At 41.3% G+C, this 16978-nt stretch overlaps 1 protein-coding gene across 1 annotated transcript in view; it reads left to right on the top strand.

Moving 5' to 3' along the window:
* Positions 1–1343: 1343 nt before the first annotated feature.
* Positions 1344–16978, top strand: part of faf1 (Fas (TNFRSF6) associated factor 1) — a 75882-nt gene continuing 60247 nt past the window's right edge. The window contains exons 1-6 of the mRNA XM_024004810.2: positions 1344–1433; positions 3697–3765; positions 9195–9241; positions 12763–12995; positions 13614–13705; positions 13912–14003. Coding sequence (XP_023860578.1) covers positions 1386–1433; positions 3697–3765; positions 9195–9241; positions 12763–12995; positions 13614–13705; positions 13912–14003 — 581 coding nt within the window. The 5' untranslated portion in view covers positions 1344–1385. The remainder of the gene's footprint in view (positions 1434–3696; positions 3766–9194; positions 9242–12762; positions 12996–13613; positions 13706–13911; positions 14004–16978) is intronic.

The raw sequence follows: 16978 nt of genomic DNA, 5'->3' as shown, positions 1-16978 counted from the left end.
TCACAGGCACTGTAGAAGGGTTAGCTGACAACGTCACAAAAAGGATGTGCACGCTTCAATGGGGAGTTGTTGTGATTCTGGATGGCCAGATAGCTACCAACAATTACAAGAAACTGCCATGTGGGGAATCATAAGTGACTCGTTTGAGCTAGTTTCATATTGTTCTTGATACCATGTCTTGTTTTTTGGTGTTTTGGCTGATTTCATGTCAATGCTAATATGGCTCAAATTCGCTAGCTAGCTAACCAGCAACTGTAATGATGTATTTGAGAGATAAACGCTCATTGTGCGAATGTATTTATGTTTTCAATAAACATTGGAGACAAAATATAATTTACATGTTGTCAGCAATATATATATATATATATATATATTTTTTTTAACCTTTATTTAACCAGGTAACGTAGGCCAGTTGAGAACAAGTTTTCATTTACAACTGCGACCTGGCCAAGATAAAGCAAAGCAGTGCAACACAAACAACAACACAGAGTTACACATGGAATAAACAAACATATAGTCAATAACAGAATAATAATCTAAGCCAACCCTGTCTGTTTTTCCCCATAGTTGCTCACTAGTCGGTTGTGTTGCTAAACATCCAACCCGTCTACAATAGAGAAATAGTAATGGCGTCTTTTTGTAGGCACTAACTCCGCTATGGTTCATTGAACAAAGCCTATTGAGAAAATGAATGGCGTTTCAGTAGGGTTTTTGGATAAACACTGAAAATAAGGTCTGTGGTAGCCTAAACACTGGCTTAGGAGATCTTATATGTTTTGTTCTATGAGATAATGTTAATCAGCTAACATCAGTTTTTGTGAATTTTGAAGAATGTATGTTATTTAAAAAAAGCACATAAAGGCTTCATAATTCATAGTCATGTTAACTGGCTACTATTATCTCATAGAACAAAACGTATAAGATCTCCTAAGCCTGTTAACTTAAGACCTTATTTTCTGCGTTTATTGCGAAATCATATTATTTCCCCATTAATTTTCCATATAGCGATAGCTGAAACAACCAGACCTAACTATTTTCCGGGTTTTAGGACTACAAGTTGGCGAGCTCTATGGCACATATATAAAGATGAGTCCTCTATCAATCTCTATTACGTTATCCCACTTTGCGATTGCCGTAAAGAGAAGACAAAGRCGTGAATACCAACCAGAAAAAAAGTGACGATAACAGAGAATTGAAATCCATTTAAGTCGTAAAACCCAACCCAAAGTGCGGCATTTGCAACTTACAATAGCTGCCGCATATATATGTATTGAGTTTACTTAAGCAGATATTTACATGATATCGTACTCACCATTTGCTTGAGTGAGTGAGGCGAGAAAGCAAGCGATAGCTAGACGAAGAATAGCGTTTAAGCAGTCACTGCGATGGCCTCCGATAGCATGGACAGAGAAATGATTCTTGCTGACTTTCAGGTGGGTTCCGACTTTCCTTAGGATACAAAACCATCTAGATTGCTAGTTTAATTATCTTGAACCTTAACGTTAAACAATAGGCAGTGTTAACGTCAACAGCAATGTCTCGTCAGCTGACACGGAAAACACATTAGCTTACTAGCAAGCTAGCTAACACGATAGCTAGCGAACATATACGTTACTAATTAACGTTAAAACTAGTTAACGTTACGTCTAGACGCAGGAGCGAGTTTGCTACTAAATAATTACATTGTTGCATAGCATTTCGTAAAGCTGTCTACTCCAAAAGTATCTGAAGTCAGCAATATGATATACCAGTATGTCTGGTAGCTATCTAACAGTACTGTTAGACGTCAATTTAGCGAACCAACGTTAGTTGTTAGCTAAAAAGCTAGCTAGTTAGTAAAAGCTGGGCTCATCGTAGCTAATTATAGAGGAATTTAAAAACGATATAGCTACGGTTAGCTTGCTTTGTCATTTCTCAGCGAAGATATATGCTGTATGAATTGTAAATMTTCTCAACCGAGTTGGTTAGCTAGCTAACTTGTGTTGGCTTAACTCTCCTACTAACGTTAGGTAGCTAACTACTTGCTTGGTCACTATTGAGTAGGCTAGCTAAACTATCAAGTGACATCACTAGCGTGCATGTTTCCAAGCTCTGTAAATGTAACGTTAGTGTTGAACGCTTGAGCTCCTCATCCTGACAACTTACAGGTCTTTGAATAATAACAGGGCCACAAAAAACTGAAGAACACAGTTTTAAGCTGTCAGTGCTACATGCACTCCTTTTTAGCTCCTCGTTAATCCACATTAGGCAACATGGAGGTAAATAATAATTATGGAAAATAATTCTTTAAATGTAGCACTAATACCAGCTTGAGCATAGTTGGTTGGTGCAATGTAAATACTTCTAGGCCACTGAAACATGTCGTTATATTGATAATGACCAGTCAATCAAACCACCCAGTGATATACTGAGTGGAGGACCCTCATTCATTGAGGACCAGAGTAATTCATTTGGGTGGTTGATACCAGGTAAATTACAGTATCATTCAGTGTTATGGTATTGATAATGGCAATTTATGCGAGCAGTGTACTTTAAGCTCACTGTCCATTAGGAACATTTGGAATGTGGAACTTTTTGAAAGTTAGCTATAAACCCAATATTTTAATATCAATCAAATGTAAAATGGGCTTTATAAATACATCAGCAGATGTCACAAAGTGCTATACAGAAGCCAGCCTAAAACCCCAAACAGCTAGCAATGCAGATGTAGAAGCATGGTGGCTAGGAAAAACTCCCTAGAAAGGCAGGAACCTAGGAAGAAACCTGGTTGTGCCGGGTGGATATTATAAGAGTACACGGCCTTTAAGGCCAGATTGTTCTTCAAGATGTTCAAATCTTCAGAGATGACCAGCAGGGTCAAATAATAATCAGTGGTTGTAGAGGGTGCAACAGGTCAGTACCTCAGGAGAAAATGTCAGTTGGCTTTTCATAGCCAAGCATTCAGAGGTCGAGACAGCAGGTGCGGTAGAAAGTCGAAAACAGCAGATCTGGTACAAGGTAGCGTGTCCGGTGGAACTGGAGCAGCAGCACGACCAGGTGGACTGGGGACAGCCAAGAGTCATCAGGCCAGGTAGTCCTGAGGCATGGTCCCAGGGCTCATGTCCTCTGGGGGGAGAGAGAATTAGAGAGAGAATAATTAAATTCACACAGGACACCAGATAAGACAGGAGAATTACACCAGATATAAGACTGACACTAGCTCCCTGGCACAGACTAATGCAGCATAGATACTGGAGGCTGAGACGGGGAGGTCGGGGGACACTGTGGCCCCGTCCAACGATACCCCCAGACAGGGCCAACCAGGCAGGATATAACCCCACCCACTTTTCCAAAGCACAGCCCCCACACCACTACAGGGATATCAACAAACCACAAACTTACTACCCTGAGACAAGGCTGAGTATAGCCCACGAAGATCTCCTCCACTGCACGAGCCCAAGGGACAACAAACAAATCTTCTAAAACTCATCAGTTTCTAAGAACATTTCAAAGTTGGCCTTGGTTTATTTACCAGTAGCTTTTATCCAAAGTGACTTAGGCTACAGAACAGGTCATAGTGGCACATTCAGTATATGTTGCAAATGCAGGAATCAAATCTATAATGCTGGTATTTTCGGGCAGCATCATAAATGCTCAATTACACTTTCCTTTGGTCCTTGTGTTTTATGTACATTATCTCTTCTGTTTTTCTTACAGGCTTGCACTGGCATTGACAACATTGCAGAGGCAATCACGCTCTTAGAACTCAATAATTGGGATTTAGTGGTAAGTTCACACATCAGGTCATACAAACCTGACATTTTCTTCTTTTAAATTGAAAATATATTATATACTTATTTTGCTATTAAAATTGTTAAACAACCTGGCCACTGTAGTGACTATAGCCTTTACCTCATTGGTCCCCAATCACAGCCGTGGGCCTATTTTTTTCCTTTGAGCAGATGGTCTGGGGCCAGAACAGAAGCTAGTTTTCTATCCAATTGGCAAAGATTTCCATGCAAATATTCTGAAATCCGCATTAAAACAATGTGTTTTTTTCCCATCAGATGTTTCCCTCAAATGTACTTTTTGCGCATTAAAGGCTGTGTGTGACAACGCGCTGCACATAAAAATGACTTAGGTGGTTAAATTCTCAAAAAAAAATAAAAAAATAGTGTTTTCATTATGAACTCAGCACTAAAAGAAACGTCCTCTCACTGTCAACTGTTTATTTTCAGGAAACTTAACATMTGTAAATATTTGTATGAACATAAGATTCAACAACTGAGACATAAACTGAACAAGTTCCACAGACATGTGACTAACAGAAATGGAATGTGTCCCTGAACAAAGGGGGAGGTTCAAAAGTAAGTCAGTATCTGGTGTGGCCACCAGCTGCATTAAGTACTGCAGTGCATCTCCTCCTCATGGACTGCACCAGATTTGACAGTACTTGCTGTGAGATGTTACCCCACTCTTCCACCAAGGCACCTGCAAGTTCCCGGACATTTTTTGGGGGAATGGTACTAGCCCTCACCCTCCAATCCAACAGGTCCCAGATGTGCTCAATGAGATTGAGATCTGGGCTCTTCGCTGGCCATGGCAGAACACTGACATTACTGTCTTGCAGGAAATCAAGCACAGAACGAGCAGTATGGCTGGTGGCATTGTCATACTGGAGGGTCATGTCAGGATGAGCCTGCAGGAAGGGTACCACATGGAGGAGGAGGATGTCTTCGCTGTAACGCACAGCGTTGAGATTGCCTGCAATTACAACAAGCTCAGTCCGATGATGCTGTGACACACCACCCCAGACCATGACGGACCCTCCACCTCCAAATCGATCCCGCTCCAGAGTACAGGCCTCGGTGTAACGCTCATTCCTTCAACGATAAACGTGAATTAGACCATCACCCCTGGTGAGACAAAACCATGACTCGTCAGTGAAGAGCACTTTTTGCCAGTCCTGTCTGGTCCAGCGACGGTGGGTTTGTGCCCGTAGGCGACGTTGTTGCCGGTGATGTCTGGTGAGGAACTGCCTTACAACAGGCCTGCAAGCCCTCAGTCCAGCCTCTCTTCGCCTATTGAGGACAGTCTGAGCACTGATGGAGGGATTGTGCGTTCCTGGTGTAACTCGGGCAGTTGCCATCCTGTACCTGTCCCGCAGGTGTGATGTTCGGATGTACCGAWTCTGTGCAGGTGTTACACGTGGTCTGCCACTGCGAGGACGATCAGCTCTCCGTCCTGTCTCCCTGTAGCGCCGTCTTAGGCGTCTCATAGTACGGACATTGCAATGTATTGCCCTGGCCACATCTGTAGTCCTCATGCCTCCTTGCAGCATGCCTAAGGCACGTTCACACGCAGATGGCACGTGGTCTCTAGCCAACAGCTCGCAGATGCGGTGTGGGCGTTGCCTACATTATGAGATTATTATGATCAAAAGAGCAGGATTATTTTTATTTGTCAAACTGCAGCCAAACATTGATCATCATGTCACCAGACCAGAGTAAGACCCTCAAAATTTATTGGAAAGGAGCATCAAGCGAATCACCGTGCACTTTCACCACCCTGTGAAGTTTATCATAATTTATTTAATCTGTAACCAAGTTACTGCATGCTTTCCCGAGTTGTTGTGGGAGGACCACACATCGCGGGACTCCAAGTTTACTTTGATTTGATGTTTATTACAGTGCATTCGGAAAGTATTCAGACCCCTTGACTTTTTCCACATTTTGTTATTTTACAGCCTTATTCTATAATTGATTTAATAAAATAACATCCTCATCAATCTATGCGCAATACTCATTATGACAAAGTGAAAACAGTTTATGTTGGAATTTTTGCACCTTCTATAAAAAAAATAAACCTTTTATTTACATAAGTATTTAGACCCTTTGCTATTGGACTCGAAATTGAGCTCAGGTGCATCCTATTTCCATTGAACGTCCTTGAAATGTTTCTACAACTTGATTGGAGTCCACCTGTGGTAAATTCAATTGATTGGACATGATTTGGAAAGGCACACACCTGTGTGTATAAGATCCCACAGTTGACAGTGCATGTCATAGCAAAAACCAAGCCATGAGGTCAAAGGTATTATCCGTAGCGCTCCGAGACATGATTGTGTCGRGGCACAGATCTGGGGAAGTGTACCAAAACATTTCTGCAGCTTTGAAAGTACCAAAGAACACCGTGGCCTACATCATTCTTGAATGGAAGAAGTTTGGAACCACCAAGACTCTTCCTGGATTTGGCTGCCCTGCCAAACTGAGCAATCGGGGGAGAAGGGCCTTGGTCAGGGAGATGACCAAGAACCCGATGGTCACTCTGACAGAGCTCCAGAGTTCCTCTGTGGAGATGGGAGAACCTTCCAGACGGACAACCATCTCTGCAACATTCCACAATCAGGCCTTTATGGTAGAGTTGCCAGACAGAAGCCACTCCTCAGTAAAAGGCTTGGAGCTTGCCAAAAGGCACCTAAAGGACTCTCAGACCATGAGAAACAACATTCTCTGGTGTGATGGAACCAAGATTGAACTCTTTTACCTGAATGCCAAGCGTCACGTCTGGAGGAAACTTGGCACCATCTCTACGGTGAAGTGTGGTGGTGGCAGCATCATGTTGTGGGGATGTTTTTTAGCTGCAGGGACTGGGAGACTAGTCAGGATCGAGGGAAAGATGAACGCTGCAAAGTACAGAGATCATTGATGAAAACCTGCTCCAGAGCGCTCAGGACCTCAGACTGGGGTGAAGGTTCACCTTCCAACAGGACAATGACCCTAAGCACATAGCCACTCCTGCATTGAGTTGGCTTCGGGACAAGTCTCTGAATGTCCTTGAGTGGCCCAGCCAGAGCCTGGACTTGAACCCGATCAAACATCTGGAGAGATCTGAAAATAGCTGTGCAGCTATGCTCCCCATCTAACTTGGCAGAGCTTGAGAGGATCTGCAGAGAAGAACGGGAGAAACTCCCAATATACAGGTGTGCCAAGCTTGTAGTGTCATATCCAAGAAGACACGAGGCTGTAATCGCTGCCGAAGGTGCTTCAACAAAGTACTGCGTAAAGGGTCTGAATACTTATATAGACATTTCCGCCGCCATTTCTCACATAATGAATGTTTSACCCCAAAAGATCCCACATTGTCTAGCCTGTTTTTTGTTGCCATTTGCAAAGTTTACAGATGAATTTGCTATTTCCATCAGGCCTGTCGTGATATTTTTGTACTTTACTCGCATAAATAGGTTGTGTGGAAACCTAGTTAGAGTTCTAAATAAATTGTACAGAGCAAATTTGATCGCAACCGTCCCAAATGGATATAATATTTGACAAAAACAGAATCAGACCTTGATTACATTGGAATACGATCACGTATGCCTCTATTTATGCGTTTGAATACTTGAACAGATCTCCTAAATTAAAATCACTGAGTAGATTTCCTGGTGATATTATAGTCTTATGTCCAACAACAAATTATACGAAAAAATTATATTTCCGAAAACTCGGGATGCCAATTTAAAATCACCGGACCGCCTATTGGGGACCTTGCTTTAGTGTTGCACGTACCCTTGTGTAATGTGAGTTATAGATTTCTGTATGTGCTTTACGCTGAAAGAACTAATGTTGTCGTTTCTAGAATATTATGCCTAACCATTATTTAATTATTTTGTATAATGTCTAGTGATACTCCAATTACTGTATGCTGAGATACATTTTTTTAAATGAAGACCTATTTATATAAATTGAAGGCCTAGGTAGGCCTAATTCACAACTCTACTCCTGTCATCCACCAAAGCTTAGTCTACATGGTGAACCTGACCAAATCATACTACAGTACAACTGTGAGCACTGGTGCTTGCTAGTTACTTCAACTTGTAAGCCAATTCAAATGACCAAAGAAGCAAAAAGCATAGCTGCTAAAAGCACACAGTCTATTTGTTTGCTTCCTATTTGAACTAAAATGGGACACTTATTACTGAGATGTATTGTCACCTTGATTGTGACGTTTCAATCAACAATGCACCATCATTGCCATGTGTCTCCGTTTATCAGTGAGACATCATTTGGGCTACCTACCACCCCTCTTTAATGGGCGTATAAAGAAAGTATTCTGTCAGTTTTGATTTCAAGTTTAAAATTTAAAGGAGCGGTATGAAACGGTTTTACTTTATATCCACAATGTAACCCTTTATCATAGTGTGTGTTGGATGGGGTGGGCTATATTTAGCAGAGCGCTGTTCTTGTGCTGGCAGCTTTTCAAAGCAAGCAAGCAGAGCCTAAGCAGTGGTTAAACGCACCTGTAAATGTGATGACTTGCAGTTCCTTTTCGGTGCTGTTAGGTTGAGCAAAATGTACAAAAGAAACCTGTGTGTTGGGACAGGACAGCGAACAAGTGTTAAATACTCGGTGGCCCTTTCTCATGGATTTGTGGCTTCACTAGTAGACCTACTTACAAACTTTTCTTAAAATACTTGCCAAGTTTTCACAATTACAATTTTCTCTGGTATTTTTGTCAATTTAAAATTATTTTATGTTCATGTACTTTTTAGTTGATGGTACATTTTGCAATGTTTGGAYACACTGCTGGACATTTCCAAGTGTTCTAGAGCACTCATCTCAATAGGTCTCCTAACAATGGGCCCCTAATAAACTCATTGCAAGTATTGTCCTCTCGCTGGTCTGTGTCCTCAACAGTTCCCCTAAATCAGTTTCACGGTTTAAAAAAAATTGAGGCCAACGACATACTTCAACCTCCTTTCTCATTTAATGATCTGTTCTCGTGTGAATGTCATATCATCGTTTGTGCACCAGTGCCCCCTCATTTGCTTGCATTACATTCCCTTTGCTTTCAGTCCAAATATGATAAAAATCGAATTGTTTTAACAGAAAAAAGAATAGCCCATCAATGCATGCCTATAGCCTATACCTAATGTGTCTGACTATCATCCTAGCTGTGTCTGTGCATGTGTCTGACTATCATCCTGTACAGTAACATTCATTTCAGAATTATATTTGCTGTAGAGACACTCATAGCCACTCGTATGGCTACCAAAAGTTGCCTTTGAAATTCAAATGACTGTAGTTCTATTGGCAGGAACTGGCAGTAGATAGTTATGGGAACATTTACTGTTGATTATCAGTGTTTGAACATGCATGCTCTCAAGAGTGTAATACTTTGCGACACATTTTATTCCATGGTCTTTTCTCTTTTTACAGGCAGCCATCAATGGTGTGATGCCACAAGAGAATGGGATCTTGCAAAGGTAATATGCCAGAAATGACTGTTGCATCTTCAGAAGTGAATCAAGTGTTCACTCTGCATTTTCTAAACATCCCATCAAACTAATGTTTTGACCATATTGCAAAAAGTCATATGTTAACCAAAATAGGGTGCACAACTTGTACACAGGAGGTAAGTATAAGGGAAGGGAAAGGGGGATACCTAGTCAGTTGTACAACTGAATGCATTCAACTGAAATGCATCTTCCGCATTTAACCCAACCCCTCTGAACCATATGGCATAGTGTCATATGCAAAAACGCGTCGCCGTCAATGTGATGTTCTACCTGCTACACAGAAACAAACGAAAATCAACTTTATTTCTCATTTCAATTCACAAGCTAGAATAGAAAACTACCATAGCACATGCTCTTCATGTACTTTATGTAAGCACAGGTGTGGGCAAGGCCAAGAACCTTGTTTTGTTGACCTGAATATCAAGCCTAAAACCCCAAATGGCAAACAATGCAGGTTCTGCTAGAGGTTATAGAAATGTAGTATCTAGAACTCGCAGTGAAAGCACATTTTGGAGCAATGGTGGTTACTTGTTCATGCTCCTGCAAAAAAATTTTTTCAATTTATATCACTTTATAAAGTGCAGCTGTGGTCTCGTCTGTCGGCCTAGTTGTCAAGAGCTAGGTTTTATGTTTTAAAACAGCAATAACCTTGTGGCCTGATGACGATTGAGGTGTTCAGAAGATTCACAATACATGTAGTAATCAATGGCTAAATCAGTCACTTGACCTCTTGAATATGTAGTTCTTGTACAAAGCCTATTGAGTAGGCACAAACTGACATGATGGAAAAAATTGTGATCATCAGTGCATGAAATTGAGGCTTTGGATCTCATTTCCCCCACAAAGCTCAGTGTCATGTAGTTATTCAGTCAAGATTTGAACACCAAATTAGGTAGTAATCAAACAACCAGATTGGTAGCCCATAGCTGGGCAATATCAAGCGAAAGACTGTGGGGGTGGTTATAGTTTGAAGTGATATTCAAAGTTGTAGGCTTGACATTGCTTTGAATTACTGCATTTCAGTGGTAGGCAGAAAAATATAACTCTGATAGTATTTGGTATGGTCTTTGAGTATAGAGTATCAACAGAAGCAAAAGTGTTTTTATGTGAAAGAACATAGAGAGGAATATCTTCCCAAAAACTGAAATTAAAACAGCTACTGAGAAAAAGGCATTGTGGCTCACGTTTTTTCTCAACGGTCAGTCCGAACTCATGAATACACTGGCCTGAAGAACAAATACATTGACTGGGCACATTCTGTTAAACGGTTTATTTTGCGAGTTTCTGAAGACTTTGGGCATGAGAACATGGTTTCTTAAGGGCACACATAATTATGAATGGAGCCTGGCTGTGTGACTTGCAGTCAGCCCGTATACTGGCTGGCACCAGGCTGCTCTCGTAGGATGGCACTCCTCCTCAGTAAACGGCTCCATTGAGGTGACCGGAGCCAGCTGGAGGCCTGCTCTTATCCCCAAGCCTGCCTCCTGACTAGGTGGAGAGTGCCATCTAGATGTATGCCATGGAACAACCGTTTGTATTKTTTTTAACACTCATAATAGTCAACGATCCTCGGTATCAATGTGCCAAGTTTCAAATTGTAGTTTAGAATGCTTACAAAAACCTTCCATCACGTTGCAAGGGAAATGTATAGCCTACCGTCTAGGGTGAATTCTGACTTTGCTTTTTTCATCCTGTTTAAGAAATTGCGTAGCATGTCCTCTTTGTTAGACCATGTTATGGTTTCTTTGGTTGTCTGCACCCCTGATGAGAGTACAACTCAAACACACCAACATCTTCTATGATGGATATGAATGACAATCAACTGTGTATAACAGTTTTGCACCAAGATACTGAAACTGAAATTTCAGTGCACTCTAGGTTTCTAATTTGTATAGGTACAGGAAGTGTTTATTTGCGGTATTGGCTGTTATTTCACTCACTGAACCTCCTTTTCACTCACTGAATTTACTAGCTAATGGTGAGTTACCTGAAACTGTTAGTTTGTTTTCTGTCTATATGTAAATGCTTACTGCATAGCTGATTATGACTTGATCTTATTTTCCTAACATCCATGCTTGTAGACTTCTTATTCTGTGGTTCTTAGTATATAAGAGGTCATTATGCACCTGTGCAGATCTCTGTAGGACAGGTGTTTGTCCATGCAGCCTTAGAGGGTTAGACCCTTGTATATGGCCAACAGCAAGCCGCTGCTCTCCCTGAACCGTCATTTCCACCTGCCTATGATGGTAGGCCTAATTCTTAGCTGTGGGTGAATCCAAGCCTCAAGTGGTTTCTGTGTACGGTATGTTGTTTTTATGCCATTATCATGGAACATTGATCTCTAATGATTTCCTACGTGCCCTCAGAACCCCCAACGTCTTTAACCTTTTTGGTATTGTAATCAGGTTGGATAAATACAGCCTTTGTGCAAGACCCTGCTCTCCCTCCCAGCACGATATGTGCTGACCCACGAGGAAAAGAGAAGCGTCTTTGTTCGGGTTGGGAGAGAGAAAATACATTATTTACTGCCGTGTGGGACAGAGCCTCAAGGGAATTCAGGCTTTAGACATGGAGAGAGGCTGAGAAAAAAAGATGTTTTGTGTCTCTGGCCTCTGCAGCAAAATAAGACTGAATTTGTTCTGTGGCAGACAATTCAGCATCTGTTGGGCCCTGCCCATATTATCCACTAAAGCCTGTTTACACTGACTCTGAAACTGTTTGTATTGCTGCTGAGAGGCTCTTGTTGCTGCCTCAGAAGGGGGCTGTGGGTATTTTGTGGATTTTGAATATTTCTGTTCAGTGCTGCTTGTATCATTTGTGATGGGGAAGAAGCAACAAGCATGAAAATTATTTTAAAAAATCATATTCAAGCTATTTCTAAGGTTTAGCCCAGGGGTTTCAATGAGGTCCGGAGGGCCGGCCTGAAAATGTATTATATAGTCTTCTACCCATCGTTTTTGGGAATTTTTCGATGCTCTCTGTCTATCTTTCATATCTGTGATTTATTAGTTTGCTGGACACAGTCAAGAAGCCTTAAGAATGTATGTCCTTTATCACGTCTGCACAGTTTCTATTTGGTTTTTAGGCGTTTTAAAGTATGAGTTTTTTGTGTTTTTTTSCTCAAACTACCCGTGGGCTGGATCGGACCCCTGGTTTGACACCCCTGCTTTAGCCTATTTAGTGGACAATATTTTTTTTCCTGCAGTGGATAAAGTATTCAGAAACCCAGTAAAATCTGCATAGGCTAAATGTTTGAGTTTACTGAAATATTTTGCTTTGTTTTTGCATTTCAATGGTGTTGAGTAAAATTGCACATGTAGGGTCTAGTCTGAGAATTACACTATTTTGGTGGTAGACTTTCTACTTTTATAGACACACTAAARTCTGTATACAATTCAATATGATATTGAACTGCACTACATGATGCTCCCTGTGTTGACGTTTTCTGAACCTCTGCTTACTGTCTGAACCCACAAAAACTTCCCCAGCGAGTCATCCCAGGCCAACATCTATGGGCCTCACAGCCAAGCAGCAACAGCAGAGGCAGCAGTGGCCCCACCAGCCACCTCATCGTCTTCCTCTCCGCCATCCTCCTCCTCAGCCTTCTGCCCTGTCCTCCCCTCTCGACACATTGTGGAGCGGCAGCCACGCTTGCTCAACTTCCGGGTGGAGTACCGCCAGCGCACTGTGGAAGTGGTCGTAGAGGAGGGCAGCGCAGTTGGTGAGGAGATGCGCTCACCATACACTACTCTTCATACTATGGTTCCTACACTAATATTCCACTACGGGCCTACTCATCATTAATCTGTTGTGAATGTCTTGTAATTAAAACTTTTTGTTTTTATTACTGCCTTGATTTTGCTGGACCCCAGGAAGAGTAGCTGCTGCCTTGGCAGGAACTAATGGGGATCCATAATAAATACAATACATCACACACCCTTACTGCTTACTCAGAGAAAATGTGGGTGTTACAGATGTGGTGTTACTGAGAATCTAAAATATTYTGGGTTTCTGGTAAAAGGAGCGATGTTGGTCAATACAACACCTAGGTATAGTGCTTTCGTTTTTAGACTTTGAACCCTTTCTCAGAKTCTACACACTTGTACCCAGTGTTGAAGCAATTTATGTTGTGAAGATAAGGTAGTGGAAGTGTGTATTACGAATGTTTTACTCAAATGTAAATCGCTTGTAAGGTGTAAAATTTCATGAATACACAATGAATTTTGTACTTTGCTTTGAAAACAGGTTTTCTCATCTATTACTACCATCTTATGGTGGGGATATGTCTAACTGCCTGTTRATAGTACTACAACTTGTTTCTTCCTTTTATTGTTTGTAGGGGAAATCAAACATATTCTTGAGACAGAGCTTCAGGTCCCCATATCAAAAATGCAGTTAAAGGGTTGGAAAAGTGGAGACGTATCTGACATTGTGAGTATTTCTCTCAAAACAATTGTTTTGGTTAATGTAATACCTCTTGAAATTAGCATGTTTAAAGCATCTCTTTGCCACCTTTTTAGTTTTATCTTTTATTTTTCACATCGGATGAGGTTTCATAAATGTCACTCACACCCATCTAGTGGGGATAGATAAAGTACCACTTAGTATTATTTATTGGTCTGTCCCTGTGTCCTCAGACGGTTCTGCGAAGTTTACACTTGCCCAAGAACAACAGCCTGTATGTGCTGACCCCAGATATCGCACCCACTGCCAGCACCAGCCAAAACAGGTACCCAACTTGARTCACTTACACTCATCTTTTGTTTCCTGTTTTGAGTCACATTCAGCAAACAATTCCCAGCAGGTAACTGACACTGTTTACCCAATACCCTCCAGTACCTCAATATGCAGCAGAATTGATTTTTACCAACATCAAAAGGACTGGTAAATCAACAGGACTGCACCACTTTGCCAACAAAGCCATTTTCATATGGGTTGAACACTAGGTGGCACTGTACACCTAGTCATTTAAAAAATAGTTTATGGAATATATGCCATGAATATTGTACAATAGCTTCCAATTTGAATATTTACAAAGATATTTGGCCCTTGTGCACAGAAGGCTTCTGTAATTTATTTTGACATTTGAATTGAAATCCTACTGAAATATTCTTTGTGTAATGTAAATAATGCTCTTCATTGCTGTATTTGTTGCTATTTCCAGTCTTTATTTTGTTGCTGAAAATATTKTCTTCCTATACAAATAGTAGAGCAGCTTTTTCACTTCTGTAATTTTGAGAGAAATTTGAATTTCAATGAGGAGGATCCATTAAGCCACTCTAGAAGGTCATTCTACCAAGCTTTATGAATCCAATGAGGCTTTAGCCATGTCTCCTTCTAAAATGTCATAATATTCATCATTGAGCTATAATCCTGTCACGAAGGCTGGTTTTGTCACTGATCTGATATTTCATCTGTATCAGCCAGGTAAAGTTCATACTAATAACGAAATCCCACTCACTGTAATAATTCTCTCTGCTACATCTGCTCACCAGRATGGCAACAAACCACACTAATAAGGCTTGTCAATATTTGGTACGCTGTACACATGTTCAATCTTTATCTGAGCATACTTTAGCAACATCCTATTCKGAATTCCCCGAATGTAGAGCGAGAACGGTGTGAAAGGCACTAAGGCATTGCTCCTGTAATTGTTGATGAGCTGAAGTGCTGTTGGAGTGTGTCTGTTGTCYGTTGTAACAGGAGGGGATGTGTCTGTGTAATTATCTGTGTTGATTAGGGAGACTGTCGGGCCCAGAGGGGTTGCTGAGGAGATGGACGCGTTGCACTGCCATGCATTATGAAGAGTCACTCTGGTTCTACAGCAGTCATTGTGCACCGACGTGTGTCGGACAGGAAGACAACAGTCAATACAGCTGGTCTCATGTTTCTTCCCCCGTGTTCATCTCAGAACCCATTGAATCAAACACAGAGAAACGGCCAGATACCGACACGGGTCAAATATTGCAATGCCTTGTATGGTTAGGGTTCTATAATATCTCACAAATATGTAGGGTGTTGAGTTCCAAAAAGAGAGAAGGCTACTGCTGCCGTTGGCTSTGCGTCTTTGACAACCAGTAAGTAGAGGTTTGACTGTGTAGCAGGCAGCTAATGGCTATTTTCTGGATAACCATGGCCACTGCAGTGTCTCTTAGTGGTACAATTTTCTTAGTGCTATCATTTTCAGTGTTAGGTGCTCATTATCCTCCATAAACTATTTTGGTGAGGGTGTGTGGCGACCCTGTTGTGATCTTTGCTGCTGGAAGAGGGTGACAGATAACACCGCTCAGAGGAGCAGGCCTCCTACAGGGAGGGCAGSCAAGCTGTTAGCACAGCGGCATTAAAAATAACCGTTGCAGCGCATTCACAGAGCTGGAAGTCTGCTGCGGTCAGAGAGCTGCCATCCCACCGCTCTGACAAACCCTGTACTAATACCTGCTGAAACAGGGCACTACTAGCAGGGCTAGCTTGGGTACCACCTTTTTTAAATCACAGGGAACAACCAAGATGTACAGTAGCCTCTTCTGAGTTGTACTGAAGAGGGTGCGTTCAAGCCTGCTTAACTCTAATTGAAATGAAACTTTYTAGGAAATAATACGTAGGCTAAATCAATTATGATTAGTATATGTCATTAACACATTTTACTATTTATCTATTGCCTTAAGTTATGGAAGGCAATTATGTTTGGTGGCAATTTATTTATTCCAAAATAATCATATTGATTGCTTGCTGGAATAGACCTTCAGTATTTAGTACTTCACTGGGATGTTTGTGTGTGTATTACTATGCAAGGAGTACTTGTGTCCATATGTAATATACTCATTGCTTGAGTTTAAAATAACATTTTACCTCTGATTTAGTTCCTATTCCTTTGTAATAATTGGGAGAAGTTTCTGAACATGGGACATAACTTAACAAATAAAAGCCACAGTAGGCAATTACTTCAAAGCACATCTCTGCACACCTAAACCAAACAGACTAATCAAATAGTTATCCATATCACCAGGCCCACTCAGTCAATCCTCTGTTTGATTTTAAATAAATTGGGAGGCTTTGGAGATTTCAGACAAGCGCTCCCTCCTCCAAGGTAGTTACCGAGATCCACTCCTGAGCCAAACAAACGTTTCCCGGTGTCTGTGTTGACAGACGGTTAATACAGGAGGGTATCTAGATGGAGCTAATCTCTTGCATAAATAATGTAGGTTGATTTATATATTAATGCGACTCATCTATTTCTGTTGCTTCCAGGAAGTGTGTTTTATTGAAGGTTATTTTAATTTGAACTCTGAATGTGAAATACAAATGGATTATTAGACATTTGGAATTAATTTGCAGCGTCCCTCCCTCCCCAGTTTGTTATCCCCTCAGAGATACTGATGCCTCAGATGCTGGCTGGCAAAAATCAGTGGAAATTATTAACAATTAGTATGCTGATTGGTCTTGAGACAAAATGGCAGACCAAGACATACCAGATCATGGGAGATTGCGTATTTGCCTATTATGTTGCAGATACAGAATGTGGAGGTAGGATYGTTATGCATGTCTGCCTGTAGTTTGACCTCTTTAGATCATACATCACAGATGAGATGGTCAGTGTGTGTGGTGTTCTAACGTAAAGGGAAAAGTGTGTGTCTCTCTGGCAGGGCTATTTTAATAAGGTCTGTGTGTCTGCTCTGTGCCTGGGGACTCTCAGAGGCTTATCTC

The sequence above is a fragment of the Salvelinus sp. IW2-2015 genome, linkage group LG16 (assembly GCF_002910315.2).
Source record: "Salvelinus sp. IW2-2015 linkage group LG16, ASM291031v2, whole genome shotgun sequence".
NCBI classification, from domain to species: domain Eukaryota; kingdom Metazoa; phylum Chordata; class Actinopteri; order Salmoniformes; family Salmonidae; genus Salvelinus; species Salvelinus sp. IW2-2015.
Note: the sequence above shows the minus strand (reverse complement) of the source record. Positions and strands in the feature narration are given on the sequence as shown.